A 20,253-nucleotide genomic window follows, 5' to 3' on the forward strand; every position below is an offset into this window, starting at 1 on the left:
AACTCGATTAAAAACTATTATTATGAAAGTCAGAAAGTCACCTAATCAAAGTTTAAAGCCCCGCCTACAAGATCCTGAAGAAATTTTTGTCATTATTTTATTACTAAGCTGTTATTTTTAATAATCAACAATGAGCGCTGAAAGCGCTGAAAGCATTGACGACCGCCTCAGCTCAAACGGCTAAGGCGGCCGTCAATATGAGTGCGAGTAAGATCCTCCATTCCGACCGTCGAATGGCGCATCTCAGTCGCAACTCACATTGACAGCCGCCTCAATACGCTCCTAGCGCTCATTGTTAATAATTAAAAATAACAGCTTAGTAATATAATAATGACAAATATTTCTTCAATACCTTGTAGGGGGGTCGTTAAAATTTGATTTGGTGACTTTCTGACTTTCATAATAATAATTTTTAACTGAGTTATTAAGCCTTGAAAATGGTGATTTTCGCATTTTTCAAATTTTAAATCGCGTATAACTCGAGAACAATAAATTTTACAGAAAAATCACAAAAGATCTATTTGCTCCGAATGACCCAAATTAATGATGTAAAAAAGTGAATTTTTTTTTGTGAATTTGTTTAAAAAAAATTGTTTAAAAAATTTTTCGATTACGGTACCACCTGACACCCTGTGTATTCGTTATAAGGACCTCTTTTTGAGTAAGTTTGTGCAAAAAAATCGAACTGGAATAATTTACCTAACGGGGGCGACGATACAGTCTGGACTATAAATATCACGATTTGAACATAATATACACATTTAATTTCTAGAATCGGTTGTTTGTGTGAATCAACTTTTACTAAATGGCATTGGGAAGAGTATACTTTAACTAGTTGGAGTCTACTTTTACTAGTAAATGTTGAATAAAAATCTTCATTTTATATTATTTATAATCAACTTTTACTAAAACCAGCCGTTTGAGTCGACTCGAACTAGGAAAAATCAACTCCAACTGGATAATCAACTTGAACTGTAACATATATAATAGATTATAATTCCAAAAGCCGATGGAAATTGAATGAACAGTTTCGCAACAACTGAATTGTTAACTAAAAATTTACGGTCGCTATAATAACCACAATAGTTATGATACATAAGAGGATGGGTACGAATTTTCGGCTGCAATGCTATTCAAATGGGGATTCATTTTTTCGAATCCTGAGATAACTAATAAGTATTTTTGAAAAATTTAAACGCAGAATGAAAGATTACGTTATTAGCGAGGGCCGAAAGTCCCTGAGAACTTCTATAATGTTTATTTTAATAAGTTACAGAAGTGAAAAACTAAATTTAGTGTGATTTTTAATTTCAAATATCTCATTCAAACTAAACTTTTTATTTATTCTAAGGGACTTTCGGCCCTCGGTAATAATTTGGTATTTCATTCTGCGTTTTTTAAAAGTATTTATTAGTTTTTTCAGGATTCGAAAAAAATGGACACCATATCCGTGGTAATATTTTTCCAAATCTATCTTTGTCTTACTCAGTCGAATAGAATATTGTCACTCAGACATTGACAATCAGTGACAATTTTAAATATTTGACATGGCATCGGGAATATTTTGAGTTGTTGATTAAATAATATTGATATATTACGCATATAGACCGGGAGATATTATACAGAAGTTCAGCCACGATTTTCTTAGTCCTGCCTTTTACAATACTGGAAGGGTAGGCGAAGTACTTACAATCTGTGGAAACATCCACAAATTTCCTGTGACATTTTCCTGTAAAAACTAGATTTTCCCAACAAATAAAAATAGGGTTTTGCGATGAATTTCTGATCCTGCCATATCCGTAGAATGACAGGATACTATCGATTTTATGAAGAAAATTTTTTGGGCAGGAGGGTTTCAAACGGGCTAACGGAGTATATATGTATACAAACATGTAAGGAAAATAATGAAATCAACCTTTACTTTTAATGAATAATAATCAACTTTTACTAAAACCAGCCGTTTGAGTCGACTCGAACTAGGAAAAGTCAACTCCAACTGGATAATCAACTTGAACTGTAACATAATATGTATATTATACATTATAAATTATAATTCGGGAGTGCTCCTAGTAGCATTTAACGTGTCTTCGTTTGTTTATTTCTACTGCATGTTGATTGTAAATTTAGTATAGATCTATGACTCGAACTCTTATTACTCCAATTAGAACTATTTGAATCTTCGTCACTCATGTCAAATTGTGAACTTATCACTCTGAGAACAACAAGGATTAGATGAAAAACAATTATTACATTCTTCTTCGTCAAGTGCCATCTTCGCGACGGAGATCGGCAATCATCATAGCTATTCGGACTTTTAGAGATGGCTGCTCTGAAAAGCTCTTCGAACTTTCATTTGATGTACATCCGTACCATTCTCTCAAGTTGCGCAGCCACAATATTCTGCGTCTCCCCTATGCTTCTTTTTCCTTGAATTTTTCCTCGCATAATCAATTAGAGCAAGTTGTATCTCTCTCCACGTGTAATATGTCCGAGATATTCTAATTTTCTTGTTTTGATGATATTTAAGATTTCTATTTCTTTACGCATCTTTCTAAGAACCTATTCGTGACGTGTTCTGTCCACGATATTTTCAGAATTCCTGTACACCCACAGCTCGAATGATTCCAGTTTTTCCATTTATGCTGCATTCAAGGTCCACGCTTCCATTCCATAAAACAACGGTTTTGATTTCGTGGAAGTAATCATTTGTGGAGTTGATCATTATTCCAAGATAATTTCAATTATTACATTAGACTCGAAGGAAAGCTCAATTGGGAAAGAAGTTTAGTGATGCCCAAAAAGTAACCACCGTTTACTTTATACTCGTTACTATCCAATACCCTAAGTACCGAATACCAAACCGAGAATTATATATCGATACTTCGTTACTTTAAATATTTTGATATTTGTTTACACGGTAAACTTTAACATTATCTGTTATTAATTTATTAAATTAATTGAAAAATACTGTATGACTTGTACACACTTTTAAGTAGGTCAAACCGGCAAACAGGTGTATATTCTCAAAAAATTGATGGTGTGTAAAAATTTTTTTTATTAATCAGCTAAGTACTTTCAACCAACACATTACGTGCCATCATCAGAGCTTCGTCCTATTTTAAATCCTTCATAGAAGAGCAATTGTTAAAAATCACAATAAAAACATAGATACTGGCCAAAAGTCACAGATATCGAGTATAAAAACCCCTTAAAATTCACATCTAAAATAAGAGGAATTTAGATGTGAATTTTTAATTTTAAGGGGTTTTTATACCCGATATCTGTGGCTTTTGCCCAGTATCTATGTTTTTAATGTGATTTTTAACAATTGCTCTTCTATGAAGGATTTATAATAGGACAAAGCTCTGATGATGGCACGTAATGTGTTGGTTGAAAGTACTTAGCTGATTAATAAAAAAATTTTTTACACACTATCAATTTTTTTGAGAACATACACCTGTTTGCCGGTTTGACCTGTTATTAATTTGCCTCGTTACTTTTAAATATTAGCCGCGCTCTTTCAGCAAATTTTGTTTAATCGAATGATCTTATCGACTCATCAGAAATTATGTTTAGTCTTAGGCCGATAAGATGTGTGGTATTTAGATTCCTACTAATATTGAAAAAAATTTAATTATTGAGTGGGAGTAGGTAACTTTATTATATTTTTTATCAGCTAAGGTGAAATATTTTAAAAAAATTTCGATACGATAAAATTTTTTGACATAAAAATGCTTCCTTATATGCCAAAAGTGTCAAAATAAAGGATATTTTATTACAAAACGACGGTTTCGATATTTCTCTAAATATCTCAGAGAGGCGTCGCAACGCAAGAAGATTATTTTATGATTAGAAGACGGCTATTCTCAAAATCTGGAAAATTGACTTCAGAAAGAATGTACAAAATATTCTATTTTTACATTGTAATTATGACCTCTGAGTACGTGTCAAATGTGTCAAGTGTTCTTTTAATGGATATTTTGATTCGCTATATATACTTATGGTATTGTTCGTAATGAGCATAAGTTCAATTTTCCCGAACTACTATGTTCCCTAAAACGACACTCGGTCCTAACTGCAACACGCAAGAGACTTGCAGGCTTAGTCTTGATCTTGCTCAAATCTTGCACGGTCAGTCTTGGTCGTGCTAAAATTAGGCGGTCTTGGTCTTGCGAAAACGCAAGTACAAGACCAAGACCGATTTTGGACAACACTAAATACAGACGGCAGAGAATATTTGGAGAGGACGAACAAATATAATATAAATAATGAGAATGTATGGAAAACCAAAAATTACAGCAAAATTACGAGCGCAAAGAGCTAGATGGCTTGGTCACATTATACGAATACCAGAGAACCAAAATGTTAAAACAATACTGAAGAAGGGAGAAATGGGGAAAAAGAGAAGAGAACGTCCAAAGAAGAAACGGTTGGAAGCAGTAAGGCAATACTTGTCAGAACGAGTCGTAAGAGAAAAAGCAAAGGACCGGACAAAATGGAGAGAAATAACCAAGTTTGTTAGGCCAGGGGCCTATGCAAATCGAAAGCACCATTACTGGATACGAAGACTTAAATATATACTTACATTTACCGATTTGATGCTGAACTATTTGATTCACATAAACATTCACAAAAGTGTTTGCTAGAAGTTCCAGAGTTCAATTGTATTGTATGACAAAACTTATTTTAAAGACTATTTATAGCTGAATAGCTTACTCCGTATACATTTGTAGTGATAGTGATATAAGTAACTTATAAAACCCTAGATATGTATTTGACAGTCGACTGGAAATCGATAAGATAGTTATTGATAAAATGGTCCTTACGACTGATAACTAGGATAGCATAGACGAATTTTATAATTAAAATGCCCTTTAATGGAATTCAATGCGATTATGTACTCGATAATAAAAGTTTTCCAAATAAAACGAGTTTCGATAATGATAAAAATGTTTTTGCAAAACAAAAACGTACATAAACATATTCCGAGAACTATAATGTTCCTAGTATTGTTAAAGTATAGGTGATATACTGATTATGTCAAAATTAGATATGCATCATTGAGCTAATTTGAAAAGATTAGTTATGTCAATAAGAAGTACCACATAAAAATCATGAAAAATTACGGCAGCTTTGAGGAAACAAATGCGATTACATACATATCATAAATTTCTATTTATGTCAGAAACACTTTTTGAATAAAAGACATTCGTCAAAATAAACAATGCCAAAATCTATAAGATTAATGAATTGATTATGCAACCATCGGTGTTCCGCTGGGAAAAGAAATATAACGGAGAAAAATCAGAAAGATCAACTCAGAAAGATCAACTCCTTAAGCCATTATTTCACGCTAGCTGTAACATGTTAACGACCAAATAAAAGAAGAAAACACGGATCCAATGGGTGCGATCAAAGTCTTAGAAAGAAATGGCGGATATCGAGCACTGTTATTTATTAAACCTTGCTCAAGTACTTTCACTCTTAGAGCATCATCAGGTGTATTTCGTCAAAAAAGGGGAAGATATACCAGAATGTCGTACACTTTTAATTAAAATTAAAACAATTAACGCACACTGGACAAATGACAAACAGATTAAAATATTTGAGCGAGGCTACATTCTTCAAAGATTTGAGGTACATTTGATGTTCCCAATCTTTATTAAAATGAAAGTGACTACTTACCGAATTAGAATTATTGTAATTGCTATTGGTGGTAGTACTATTAGGCGTGTAGGAATTCTGTGCCGGCGATTGAAGCTGTGCTTGTACTTGGACTGGTTGTACCGTGTTAGGGTACCGCTGATAGTAGCCTGCGGGAGCAGCCGCAGGATGTTGGTGTTGATGTCCGGCACCTACGTTGCTCCATTGACCGCGATAAACGCCTGCCGTCTGGTGCTGAGTGGCCATGGGACCGCCTCCTACGGTACCTAAGCCCGCACCGCACCCTTTATTATTTATACCTCCACCGCCACCTCCACCGCCTCCAAAGGGTTGCGTCGAGGCTGACGTCGGTCGGATGCCGCCAGAGCCGCTTCCGTTATTTGTCTGGAAAAATAAAAGAAACCATTAATTTAAGCATTCATGAAATTATTACTATTATGACGTGTTTTTGCGTTTTTTTCTAAAAATCAGTGGTTCAAAAGTTATTTAAGGTGGATAGTTTTATCTGAAAAGCACTGCATAAAAAATGAATTACAAACAATATCCAATTATTGCTACGTAAAAATATGATTATGTGACTTTTGCACATATAATTTATATTCAATATAAAGTTGGACATGGACCTACGGGTTCTTCAATCTCAATTGGCGATTTTGAGTCGCTTTCAGTTAACATCGATCAAGTAATTGCTAATGAGACAATATATTAATCGAGTAATCGAATGAGACAATATAATATATTATACTGGATGGTATTTTAATAATGACCCACAAGGGAATCACATGAAAATATTAAGATTGTTATAATATTATACATTAAAAAAAACAGAAGGGTATCATTTAGACGTTGGCCGTTGCACAGAGGTTCCAAATGCTGAAAACGTGGTGGTGAGGTAAAATAAAAAGTCTTTATTTAGGGAATTTCATGTTTACAGTTGTTTTCTCATACTATCGTAGGTCGTAGAGTCGTAATACGCGGGTATAAGGATCAGGCCGAATTATATTCTTATTTTTAACCTTTTTAACTCTTTTTAACCTTTCAAATATCCCCAAAATTACCGAGAGAATCAACTCTCTGAACAGGAACTTCACATCCAAAGTAATCAACGGTCCTCTTTCCGACACACAAGAATCTCTCAAATGTTCCTGTTCATCTTCAGGCCACGTATTCTGCTACCGACAGCCCAAACGGAAAAAGATTCACCCACCGTCCGCTCTAATGCAATCATGCATTGACGAACTCCCAGCAGAATACGAAGAAATCCTCGAGGCTACCCCGTTAGCCTACCGTACCCACCTCTAACACATCCTCTTCCCTCCCCGAACAGGGAGAAGTTGTTTTTTTTTGCGGTTTCCCAACTTCATTGCACAATTATACCTGTTCGTCCCAAGAGAATAGCGCAACTATTTTCAACATTCGAACTCACACTGTCCACGCCGCGCTCAAAAGCCACCTCCTGACCGCCCACGAGGGCCGCTGGCTTGCCAGTTGGCGTACAATGGTTTCTAGGGAGCTTGGTCGAGGGCAAAGCACGGACAGTACACACATATGTCAATGGAACCAACACCAACTCCATCATTCTTTCTTCTCTGTTGTCTGATAGTCTTCTGAACCACCACCGTACGGCATAACCCAGGAACACCAGGACCACCACACTTACCCCAGTGTGTTTTCGGACTGTTTGCTTCTGCGGCCATTGTCTGATGTTTGAAGAGGACAAAATCCTAAACGGGGACATCTCAATGTAAGCATTTCAATAAAGCATCACAAATCTTTCACGTAAATCCACAATGATGATGATATTCTTATTCATAACTTCGCGAGAAGTGAGCCACGTAAGACCTTATTTTGGCCGGTATGGTAGTGAAAGTCAAAAAGAACGCGTATATTGAAAACGCTGTAACACGTTTTGTAGTTAATCAATTGTATTGCTGTAAAGCACATTCTTCTTTTTCAAGTATGTATTAATGTAAGATAAAAGTTGACTAAAGATTTGATAACAATAAATGCATAAAATTTGTTAATGAATAAACAGTAAAAGTAGGTATACTTGAAATAATCTAAATTTCGTAAAAGTACATTCAAAAAGTACATAATTCTGCGATTAATGTTTATTAATCTCAAAATGTACAGTGAGAAGATACAGAATCACGTTGGTTTAACGTATGTATGCATTGCTCGCAGTTGTTTGAATACAAAAATGTGAAATGACGCATCTTATCTGGCGATTGTTGCGTATGTATGGGCGGTTGTACCTATAGTGCAGTCACTGAAGGATTTCACCTCCGATTTCGTTGAACCTCCATCGATTTTCATGAAAATTGGTGAGTAATTAGAGGATACCTCAAGGAACAAAGGTGACATGATGCCATCCTGCGCTTTTACCCTGGGGTTGGATGCCACCCCTTCTCGGGGGTGAAAATTATTTTATTAAAAATAATACCATAAATTGATAGAGGGACAAATTATACGCAAAATTTGTTATATAAAGTTATTAATATAAATCAATACTTTTTGAGTTATTAAAGACCAAAGATTTTATTTTTTTTAAATGCATATTTTAAATCGGTTTTTCACGTCTAACTCAAAAACTATAAGCTCTTACAAAAAAGTTATTATTACTGAAATTGAAGATAATAAAAAATTGAATACATTCTTCACTTAACCTTTAACTACACGCGCTGGCGTACTTTGTACGCCAGATATAAAAATTCTACTGGAAATATATTTAAAAATTTAATTTTTTACCTTGCTTATTTTTCTAACCTATCACTGGAATGTGCTTTACAATTTGGTTTTAGTTTCGTTATAATCGGAGTTCTGGAAAGATCGTAATTTACATTTTATTATTTGTTGTTTCCGGTGGTGGACAATATACCCCAGGATTATATTACTATAAGTCGTAATATAAGTACATATTTTAATTGTTTTTTAGTCATTATGGCAACAACATATATATTTTTCTTTGTAAACAATACTTTTTCTCCTGTAAAAAATCACATTTAAAAAAATTTTTTATTAGTAATTTTATTTATCATGGAATCCAGTTATTCCATGATTCCAGTTATAAATCCCAATTGGCTTACTGAAAAGGAACTCCAAGTATTCACTGATGCCGAATAAGGTTTATAACAAACAACTAAGTGTATTTTTTCAAAAAAAATTAAACAAATCCGCTGTTTTTAAGTGTATTTTCTTGTGGCGTACAAAGTACGCCACGCGTGTAGTTATGTTATAACTTGATGCGTGGGTAGTTAAAGGTTAAAGAACTAATCTAATATTAGTTCAAAGTGAGTTATTAGCAATTTAATGTGTATTTTTTTCGACGAGTACTCAAATCTAAGTATTCAAGCTTAAATAACGGAAAAACGATGCAATGTATAAAAAAATATATATGCTAAACATTTGTTAAAGTACTTCGGAATACCTTTCAAACGAGCTTTAGAACAAGATAATAGCGTCAAAATTAAGCAAGTTATACTGAAAATAAAAGAACCCTTTCGAATTTTTTAGGAAAAAGTGAAAAATAAAACAAACGCCATTTCCACAAAAATTAAAATTTATAGTAATCCTTACAAGAACTTATTTATATTAGCATAAGTACCTAATGATTTTAATAATTTTGACCGGTTTATAATGCATATTTTTGAAAAAAAAAGATAGGTTAAAAAAATCATGATTTTTAAAATTATTGTAATTTTCATATTCTTTTGATAATAACTCCAAAAATACTCAATATGCGTAAAAAATTATATATAACCAAACTTTAGTTTTTCCGTGTCAAATATTTTACCTGTCTTACTATTTCTAATGGGTAAAAAATAACAGAGATCGAAACGTTTAAATCTTAAATTTTATTGTGAGAACCATGCAACCGGGGCGATTTAACCTTTTATTAAAAAAAAATAAGGGGTTTAGAGATTAAATTCAACGCAGTTAAATAGCCCTTGGAATACGTCAAACGTTTTTTAGATGAATCTGATATCGTAAAAATGAACGAAGTTATTTAAAGAAAAACAAAAATATTTTTTGAAAAAATTTAAAAAAATAAATTTTGTAGAAATTTTGGAGCATAAATTTTAATGCTATCAACATATTCTGGGGCTCATTTGATAGATATTTTTAAGTACTTTGACAAATGTTTAATAAGTTTATGTTATAAAATGCATCATTTTCCCGTTATTTCAGCTTGAATACTTAGATTTTTTTACTCGGCGAAAAAATTATATATTCAATTACCTATGACTCACTTTTAGTTAACATTAAAAGGTTTTTCTGGTAAGGGATTTATTTCATTTTTTATTAGCTTTAATTTTGGTAATAATAACTTTTTTGTAAAAACATAGTTTTTGAGTTATTGATGAAAAATCGGTTAAAAACATGCATTTTTCTCAAGAAAAATTAAAATCTTTGATCTTTAATAACTCAAAAAGTTTTAATTTGTCCCTCTATCGAATTATGGGTTTATTTTCAATAAAATAATTTTCACCCCTAAGAAGGGTGCAATTCACCCCCAGAGTAAAAGCGCAAGTTGGCACCATGTCACCTTTGTTCCTTGAGATATCCTCTAACCACTCACCAATTTTCATACAAATCGTTGGAGGTTCAACGAAATCGGAGGTAATTTCATATCCACCTTCAGTTACTGCACTACTAATAGGTAATATAGAATTTCAAAAAAATATGCGATTAAAATAAAATTTTCGAATTTCTTTCGGCCATATTGGATCCGCCATTTTGTTTTCCAAAAAATGATGTTATATTTGTAATGGTAGGGGAGCAAAGTATGCTAAATGTGCAGTCACTCGAGCGCTTTGGGAACCTATTGGGTTGTGAAGAGTTGGTCTTAAAACCAAAAAAAGTTAAGTAGCGTTTTCCATTTTAGTGGGCGCTTGCCATTTTTTAATTTAATTTTCCATTTCCAACAATTGTTTTTTCCGATTATAACGCCATCTGTGCATTATTCGAAAAAATGTTTCGAATAAAAGTTACTTATTTTTTCATAAGGAATCAAAATCTGCAATAAACAATGGGGGCTCCTATTAAAGATTTTAAAGTAACCCCCCATCCCACCTCCGTGGGGGGGGGGTCGTGTTTAGTGCCATTCGATAGATTTTTCAAAAATATTAAATAAGTGTATTTTGCAGTTTTTCGATCTGATGTTCGTTTCGCGAAATATCGCGGGATTCGTATTTAAAATATTAAATTTACCCCCCACCCCCTCCGTGGTATCATTCGTGTTTGGTATCATTCGATAGATTTTTAAAAAATATTGAGAACGTATTTTTAAGTTTTTCGATCTGTCATTCATTTCGCGAAATATTCGCTTTTTTCTTGTGAAACTTTGGGACTTCCCCATTTCCTTACGCCCGGCTCAAATCGTCAGATTTTTGAAATATACACTCTTTCGAATGTACTTAACTTACCTTATCTTAATCTGACAATTTCGAGTTTTTTTAAGGATAGATTTTGTTTTTCTGGCCCCCCTTAACGAACTCCTCTGTGTTAAAAGCCAATATATGGTAGAGGTACATCTGCAGGGTACCAGGTTTCTCACCATATGATAATCTCACGCGCTCGAGTAACTGCAAAAATCCCCGCTTGGGCTCCCCTACCATAATAAGCGATCTTAAATTACCAAATTTGACAAAAAATTGCGTTTTGATTGATATTTTTAATCACTTAAAATGTTGGATCCGCCATTTTGTTTTTCCAAAAAAAATGTAATATTCGTAATCAGGGATGCCAAAAATCGATAAGTACGGAAATAATTCCAAAGTGTATGAACAATATACGCTTTTAAAGGTTCATGACCACCTTCTCGGCATTTGGAACCACAGTGCGTCGTCATGTTTACGAGTTCCTGAAACCTCTCTCTATCGGCTGCTGCACGAAATAATTCTTCTACTGTGGAACCACATCATTGTCTAATATTACGCAGCCATGAAAGTTTCTTTCGACCAATCCATCTCTTTCCCTTCACTTGTCCTTGTATAAGGCAAATTAGATGGTATTTACGTCCTCTAATTATATGGCCCAAGTATTCCGTTTCTCTTCTCTTTATGATGTTTATGAGCAGACGGTCTGGATTCATCATTCGAAGAACATCTTAATTGGAACTGTGCGAAACCCACGATTTTTTAGGATTCGTCGATACGATAGCACCACAATTAGAATTAGCCCAATAAATGACCGTTTTAGAGTGTAATTTTCAGGGGCAACTCCGAATTGCATGAAAATTTGGATATAGGTTCTACTTACCCTCCACTTCAAAGTTGAATTTTTCCCATTGGTTGCTTTTACTTGGAGGGTGACGGTCACCCCTTTTCAGGGGGTGAAAAACGCGTGTTTAAAATAAGCCCGGAAATGGATAAATTGACCGATTATAAGCAACTTTAGTTCTATAAAGTTTTTTACGTAAGTCAATACTTTTCGCGTTATTCGCAATTGAAAATGTTGATTTTTCGACAAAAAAACTTTCAAAACCGTTTTTCGCAAATAACTCAAAAAGTAAATATTTTATCGAAAAAAATAGTCTAAGCAAAAGTGTAGCTTATAAAAAAACCAAAAAAAATGGTGTCTCGGTAAAGTATATAAATTGAGAAAAAGCAAAGTTAACTCATGAAAAATACGTTCTTATTCGTCTAATTCAAAATCGAATATAAGTCAACGCGAAATCACCGAAAAATTAAGCACTTTTCGGGAAAAGCTTATTAACATTTTTAAAGTACCTAAAAAAAGATTTATATTTGTTTTTTACAAAAGTTTCTAGCACCAAAAATAAACCAGTTACACTGAAAAAAAAGTTGGCCCCTTTTTTTGGTAAAAAGAATTGTGAAAACCTCCCTCTATTTAGCACCCTAAATAAAATTAATCGTTACCGCTTTACCATTTATTTTAACTGTATGTATATTGTTTATATGATCTGTAAGTAGTTTGATTGGCTTGAAGTGATTATTTTTGAAAAAATTTGGTTTTATAGTAAAACAAAATTTTCTAAAAATTTTTGAAAAATTTCCTTTTTTCAAAATAACTTAAACAGTATTAGTGATAAGAAAAATCTTAAAGAGTAAAAAAATATTGGTTTTCTTATTATAAATAAGCTAGTTTCATTTTGTTTTTCCGCAAGACAAAAATTGGTTAAGATACGGCTGTTCAAAATTTGCATACACTCGTGATTAGTGACCCGTTCAAGCTATTTTAACTATAACCCTTTCAAAAATAAGCACTTTAACCTTTAACTACACGCGCTGGCGTATTTTGTACGCCAGATATAAGAATTCTACTGCAAACATATTAAAAAAATTTAATTTTTGACCATGTTTATCTCTCTAACCTATCACTGGAATGTGCTTTACAATTTGGTTTTAGTTTCGTTATAATCGGCGTTCTGGGAAGATCGTAATTTACAGTTTATTATTTGTTGTTTCCGGTGGTGGACAATATACGCTACGATTATATTAATATAAGTAGTAATATAAGTACATATTTCAATTGTTTTTTAGTCAATATTGCACAAAATATATTTTTCTTTAAAAACAATACTTTTTCTCCTGTAAAAAATCACATTTCAAAAAAATTTTTATTAGTAATTTTATTTATCATGGAATCCAGTTACTCCATGATTCCAGTTATAAATCCCAATTGGCTTACTGAGAAGGAACTCCAAGTATTCACTGATGCCGAATAATGTTTATAACAAACAACTAAGTGTATTTTTTCAAAAAAAAAATAAACAAATCCGTTGTTTATAAGTGTATTTTCTTGTGGCGTATAAAGTACGCCACGCGTGTAGTTATGTTATAACTTGATGCGCGGGTAGTTAAAGGTTAAACCGGTGAGACTGACAGATCATATCAAAAATAGATAAGTAAGTAAATTGTTTGTAAAGCGGTAGCGATTAATTTCATTTGAGGAGCTAAACACGGGGAGATTTGCATGATTTTTTTACAAAAAAAAAGAGGGCCAACTGTATTTTGAGCGTAACTCGCTTATTTTTAATGCTAGAAACTTTTATGAACAATTTTAATAATGCTTTTTATAATAGTCCAGAAAGCCACTGCGCATCCGCTAGGAAAAATATTCTAATTCGGATTTTTTGCACAACCTTACTCAAAAAGGACTCCTTTTAACAAATTTGCATGTTGCCAGGACCAAAAGGTGGTCAAAAATTTTTTAAACGTTTTTTTTTGTTTTTTTCCGAAAATTATTTTTTTTTGCATGGAAAAAAGTTTTTTTTTTAGGTTTTTTGGATCATTCCAAACAGAAAAGGTCTTTAGTGACTTTTCTCTAAAAATAATAGTTTTTGACATATAAGCGATTAAAAATTGAAAAATTGCGAAATCGGCCATTTTTAACCTTCAAAAACTATGTGAAAAACTGAAAATTTAAATGTTGCCAAAGTAGGTAGATACTCTTTTAACATCGATTGATGAAATCCCGAAGGGTTTTTTGCAATACAATATTCAAAACTCCTTTGTTTTTTAATTGCTTATCAAGCGTGCGCGACACTATTTTCCATCGACAGTATGGTGCAAATGAAAGGAATAAATTCGTTATTTCATAAACCGGCGACTTTAAGGAAAAATCCCGAAACAAGTCGATTTTTATTTTTAAGTTGTGATATTGTGGCATATATGGTATACTAATGACGTCATCCATCTGGGCGTGATGACGTAATCGATGATTTTTTTAAATAAGAATAGGGGTCGTGTGCTAGCTCATTTGAAAGGGTCTTCAATTTTCTATTCAGTTATATAAACATTTATATAATTATTTATACAGGGTGTCCTTCTATTTCTTTTTTTGTCAAATAATTTAATGTAATAAAACTTTTTTGGATACTCTGTATAAATAATTATATAAATGTTTACGTTACTGAATAGAGAATTGAAGAACCTTTCAAATGAGCTACCACACGACCCCTATTCTCATTTAAAAAAATCATCAATTACGTCATCACGCCCAGACGGATGATGTCACTAGTATACTATATATGCCACAATATCATAACTTAAAAATAAAAATCGACCTGTTTCGGGTTTTTTCCTTAAAGCCGCCGGTTTACGAAATAACGAATTTACTCCTTTCATTTGCACCATACCGTATACACATGCAACGGTGTCGCGCACGCGTGATTAAAAATTAAAAAACAAGAAGTTTTGAATAGTGTATTGCAAAAAACTCTTCGGGATTTTATCAATCGATGTTTAAAGAGTATCTACCATGGACGTATAAATAAAGATATTTATTTATACGTCCATGGTATCTACCTACTTTGGCAACATTTAAATTTTCAGTTTTTCACATAGTTTTTAAGGGTTAAAAATGGCCGATTTCGAAATTTTTCAATTTTTAATCGTTTATATGTCAAAAACTATCATTTTTAGAGAAAAGTAACTTAAGACCTTTTCTGTTTGAAATGATCCAAAAAACCTAAAAAAACTTTCTTCCAAGCAAAAAAATAATTTTAGGAAAAAAACAAAAAAAAACGTTTAAAAAATTGTTGACCACCTTTTGGTCCTGGCAACATGCAAATTTGTTAAAAGGAGTCCTTTTTGAGTAAGATTGTGTAAAAAATCCGAATTAGAATATTTTTCCTAGCGGATGCGCAGTGGCTTTCTGGACTATAAACACTTTCAAAAAGTTTAAATAGGTTTTTCCCGAAAAGTGCTTATTTTTTCGGTGATTTCACCTTGAAATATTCGATTTGTAATTAGATGCACAAGAACGTATTTTTCATGAGCTACAACTTTGTTTTTACTCGATTGATAGACTTTACTGATACACATTTTTTTTTAGTTTTTTATAAGCTACACTTTTGCTAAGGATATTTTTTTCGATCAAGTATTTACTTTTTGAGTTATTTGCGAAAAACCGTCCGAAAACGTAGTTTTTTTGTCGAAAAATAAACATTTTCAATCGAAAATAACTCAAAACGTATTGACTTACATAAAAAGCTCTATAGAACAAAAGTTGCTTAAAATCAGTCAATTTATCCATTTCCGGTATTATCTTGAATATGTTTTTTCACCCCCGAGAAGGGGTGACTGTCACCCCCCAAGTAAAAGCAACCAACGGCACAATTTCAACTTTGAAATGGAGGGTAAGTGGAACCTATATCCAAATTTTCATGCAATTCGGAGTTGCACCTGAAAATTACACGGTATCGCCGTATTTCCCGTTCATTTACTGGGCTAAATGCTTCTAATTTGTTTAGCATTGTGGTAGTTCCTCAATCTTTCACAACCATACAATAGGATAGACCACACATAACATTTCAGGACCTTCTTGCGAATATTCATTCGACAGGTTTTTGTTACATAAAACTGGTTTCCAGGTCATAAAAGCCTTACGTGATATTTCGATTCTGGTTATCTCTTTATCAGATTCACAAAATATTCATTTAACCAGCTGATAAGGTATTTAAAATGGTTTACCTGTTCTATCTCCCCTCTATTAAGATCCATTGATCTATATTAATCTTTCCAACTGCCATCCACTGTCTTTGAAATATCGATTTTAAGGCCTCTCCGATAACTTGCTTCACTGACTAGATTTACTAATCTAGTCAAAGAGTATATCTGATATTGCTGATTACTTATTATAGTAATCTAGCCCAGTCTTACTCCCTCTTATCCGTCACTAGCGTTACCAGGTGTCCCGATTTGCGCGGGACGTCCCGATTTTCAGGGGTCTGGGGACGCGTACCGATTTGTACCTGATCGGGACACTAAATGTCCCGATTTTCACACACGAAAACCAATTTCAGGAAGACTTGCAGTGAATTTTATAACTATGTTATAAAAACAACGCACTCCTAAAAGCGGCAAAATCGAATGAAAAATATAATTTTAATACAAAATAAATAATTTTCTTAATCTACAATTTTTTTTGTAATTTCGTCTGATCATTATTATTATGTAGGATTAAATACAGATTATAGAAACACCTTGTAGTCCAGTAAATGAACGGGAAATACGACGATACCGTGTAATTTTCAGGATCAACTCCGAACTGAATGAAAATTTGGACGGCTTGTGCCGGCCGTTGGTTGCTTTTACTCGGGGGGTGACAGTCACCCCTAGTTGGGGTGAAAAGTAAGTCCGGAGATGGATAAATTGACTAATTCTAAGCAATTTTAGTTCTATCGAATTTTAACTTGCTTAATACTTTTTGAGTTATTTACGAATGAAAATGTTTATTTTTCGACAAAAAAATCACGTTTTCAGGCAATTTTCACAAATAACTCAAAAAGTAAGTATTTGATCGAAAAAAATATTCTTAGCAAAAATGTAGCATAAGATAAAAAAATGCAAAGCAAAGTTGTAGCTCATGAAAAATACGTTATTATTCGTCAAATTCCAAATCAAATATTTCAACGTGATATAACCAAGAAATGAAGCACTTTTCACGAAAAACCAATTAAAACTTTTTAATAAAGATTTATTTTTATGTTTTAAAAAAGTTTCTAGCATCAAAACTAAGCGAGTTATGCTCAAAATCAAGTAGACTCCTTTTTTTTTGGTAAAAAAATTGTGAAAATCTCCCCCTACTTAGCACCCCAAATGCAATTAATCGTTACCGCTTTACAAACAATTTACTTTATTTATGTATTTTTTACATGATTGAAAGGGCCTCACTAATCACGAGTCTATGCAAAATATGAACAGCCATATTTGAACCAATTTTTGTTTAACAGAAAAACAAAATGAATCTATCATATTTATATAAGCAAAACCTACCTACTTTTTACACCTTGACATTTTTAGTATCCCTAATACTTTTTAAGTTATTTTGAAAAAAGGGCATTTTCCAATATTTTAGGAATTTTTTTACTATAAAACCATTTTTTTTCAAAACTAAGCACTCCCAACCGGTAAACCTTACAGATCGTATAAACAATACACATATAAAGTAAATGGTAAAGCGGTAACGATTAATTTTATTTACGGTGCTAAATAGGGGGAGATTTTCTCGATTTTTTTTACCAAAAAAAAGGAGACAACTTTATTTTGAGCGTAATTAGCTTAGTTTTAATGCTAGAGACTTTTATTTACTACTGGGCTATTGTTGTTTATTTGTCCCGATCTACAACCCTAAATCCCGATTTGTTTTTGCTTATGTACCGATTAAAATCAAATCGGACCTGGCAACACTATCCGTCACCCAAAGCCTCTCTAAAGATTTCCTCGGAGTACAAATTAAAATCGAAGGTCGCATGCCTTCTCGAAGTCGATGAAACAAACATAAACGTTCTTTCCGAACTCACAACTTTTTATAAGAGAAGACGGATACAAAATAGTGCCTCTCTAGTTCCTAGACCATTTCTAAATCCAAATAAAATTGCTTATTACCCATTCAACTTTCGCACAGAAGGAATAATAATCTGTTTTGTAGAATTATTCGTAAAAGCATCTAAGTGCTTTTCGTGCATTCGTAAAAGCATTCGAATGCATTCGTAAAAGTGCATATGAGTACACGTGGTGCTAATTGATTTTTTTTTGTTTGAGTTTTGGGTAGGTACTAGTGATGTAACGAATATTCGTATTCGCATTCGCGAATATTGGCATGTTTTTGCATATTCGCATTCGCATCCGAATTCGCGAAATTTGTGCGAATGTTTTGCGAATATGAAAACCAGAAAAAAAAATAATTTTAAGATAATATTAGGTTAATAAAATCAAAATCTATGCACTTCTCATCTTTTTTTATTAAGAAAAGGTAACTTAACCTCAAACATGCAGCTACTCTCAAATGGAAATATGCAGAACACAACAGCAGACAAAGAGATGGAAGATGGAATGAAACGTTAACTCACTGGCTGGAAGCCTTGGGACTACAAAGGAGGAAGGGAGACTTAAGGGACTACAGCCGAGATGGTCGAATGACCTAAAAAGATGCGCAGGGACCAGATCGACAGCATTAGCACTGAACTGAGAAGAGTGGAAAAATAAGAGGGGAGACCTACGTTCAACTTTGGACAAATGAAGGGAAATTAATAGATAGATAGAACTTAACCTTGTATAATCACATTATCAGTCTTCACTTTTTTTTATTATTTACACTAAATATCAATTAACTTTTCATTATAAATTTAGGAACCATTACAGAAATAGAAACAAATTAAAAAAAACTGAATATTCGCATTCGCATCCGCATTCGCGAATGTCGGTAGCAGATATTCGCATTCGCATTCGTATTCGCGAATGTTCAAAAAATGACATTCGTTACATCACTAGTAGGTACATGCTAAAACTCCTAAAAACTAGAAATATCTTTTTTGTGTATTTTTATGTATTCTATTTTTTGTTTGATATAAATGCTCCACAAAAGTAGAGGAACATTTTTTAATAGACATAACTTTTTTGGAAAGCTGTCATACAAATAAATTTAAACAAAATAAAAACATTTCTCAGAACTTTCAACTAGACTATGGGATTTAAAACTACTATTAAATAAAAAAAAATGTTTTAAGCGTCCAAATGATTGTAAATGGCAGCATATTGTTGTTTGGTTAAGCTAAATGATCTTAACGAAGTTCAAATATACGTGCCATTGTTATAATTCGGAATGATATATATTTTGCTTTTATTGCTTAATTGTTGTTGTTTTTGTAGGTAGGAGAATAAAAAATGGATTTAGTGACAAGATGATGCCGTAAAGATTAAGAGTGTCTAAATTAAGACCAAAGGACCTCCACGAAAGCCTCATCTAAAAGACCATCATAAAAGATATCACTTGGAATGGAAAGGAACGGCAAATTAATTGAAGTTATATGAGTATCCAGCGCTACTAAATCCGTATGAGCACTTGTAGAATAAGCTTGTTCGACGGATTCACTATCGTCCATATACACCACAGGAGGATATGTGAATACTTATCAGAAATTGTGCCCTATAAATAAATAAGTTTGGGGAAAGACACACCATATTTTCCTCCAGATTGAATTTTTTATATCCAATAGTTATTAATTTTTCACTTTTATACTCACTGGGTGTCATTAACCATACCTTGTGTCATAAAATACCTTGTAAATGCAACAAACTTTTGTGGGAGAAACAGCAAGACCACTAAGTGTCAGGATAAACGAACATGAAATACATCAAAAACAGAGATTTCCACAAACCACAGATATGCAAACATGCCTGGGACAATGCGTACACAGTACAATGGAAAGATGCATCAATAGTTATAAAAGAAACAGGCATAAAAAGGAGAAAAACAAAGAAGCAACCTTCATTTTGCTTAATGATGAAAAATGTGTAGCAAACCCATTTACAGAATGTAGCAGGCTCTGACTACCAATACTAAAAGCAGTCAGCAACAAGAACATACCAACATTAAGGTCAGAGACAGATCACCTACAATAATTATTATACATAATACATAAACATCAAAAATCACAAGTCATCAGTGTTTTTTCGCTTTGGACCACAATTATTCATATACCATCTTTTGTAACTTTATCTTCTTCATATGCCATCTCCTCGAAGAAAGTTGGCAACCATCATGGCAATTCGCACTTTCGATACCGCTGCTCTAAATAGATTAGCAGAAGTGCAGTTAAACCAAGCTCTCAAATTGTTT

General features: G+C 33.0%; 1 protein-coding gene across 6 annotated transcripts in view; it reads right to left on the reverse strand.

Moving 5' to 3' along the window:
- Positions 1 to 20,253, reverse strand: part of LOC114334579 (protein alan shepard) — a 531,107-nt gene that overhangs the window by 160,770 nt on the left and 350,084 nt on the right. For all 6 annotated transcript variants that reach the window (XM_050645412.1, XM_050645409.1, XM_050645410.1 and 3 more), the window contains one exon: positions 5,686 to 6,048. In XM_050645412.1, the coding sequence (XP_050501369.1) occupies positions 5,686 to 5,910 (225 nt within the window). In that variant the 5' untranslated portion in view covers positions 5,911 to 6,048. The remainder of the gene's footprint in view (positions 1 to 5,685; positions 6,049 to 20,253) is intronic.

The sequence above is a fragment of the Diabrotica virgifera genome, chromosome 3 (genome assembly GCF_917563875.1).
Source record: "Diabrotica virgifera virgifera chromosome 3, PGI_DIABVI_V3a".
Lineage (NCBI taxonomy): Eukaryota > Metazoa > Arthropoda > Insecta > Coleoptera > Chrysomelidae > Diabrotica > Diabrotica virgifera.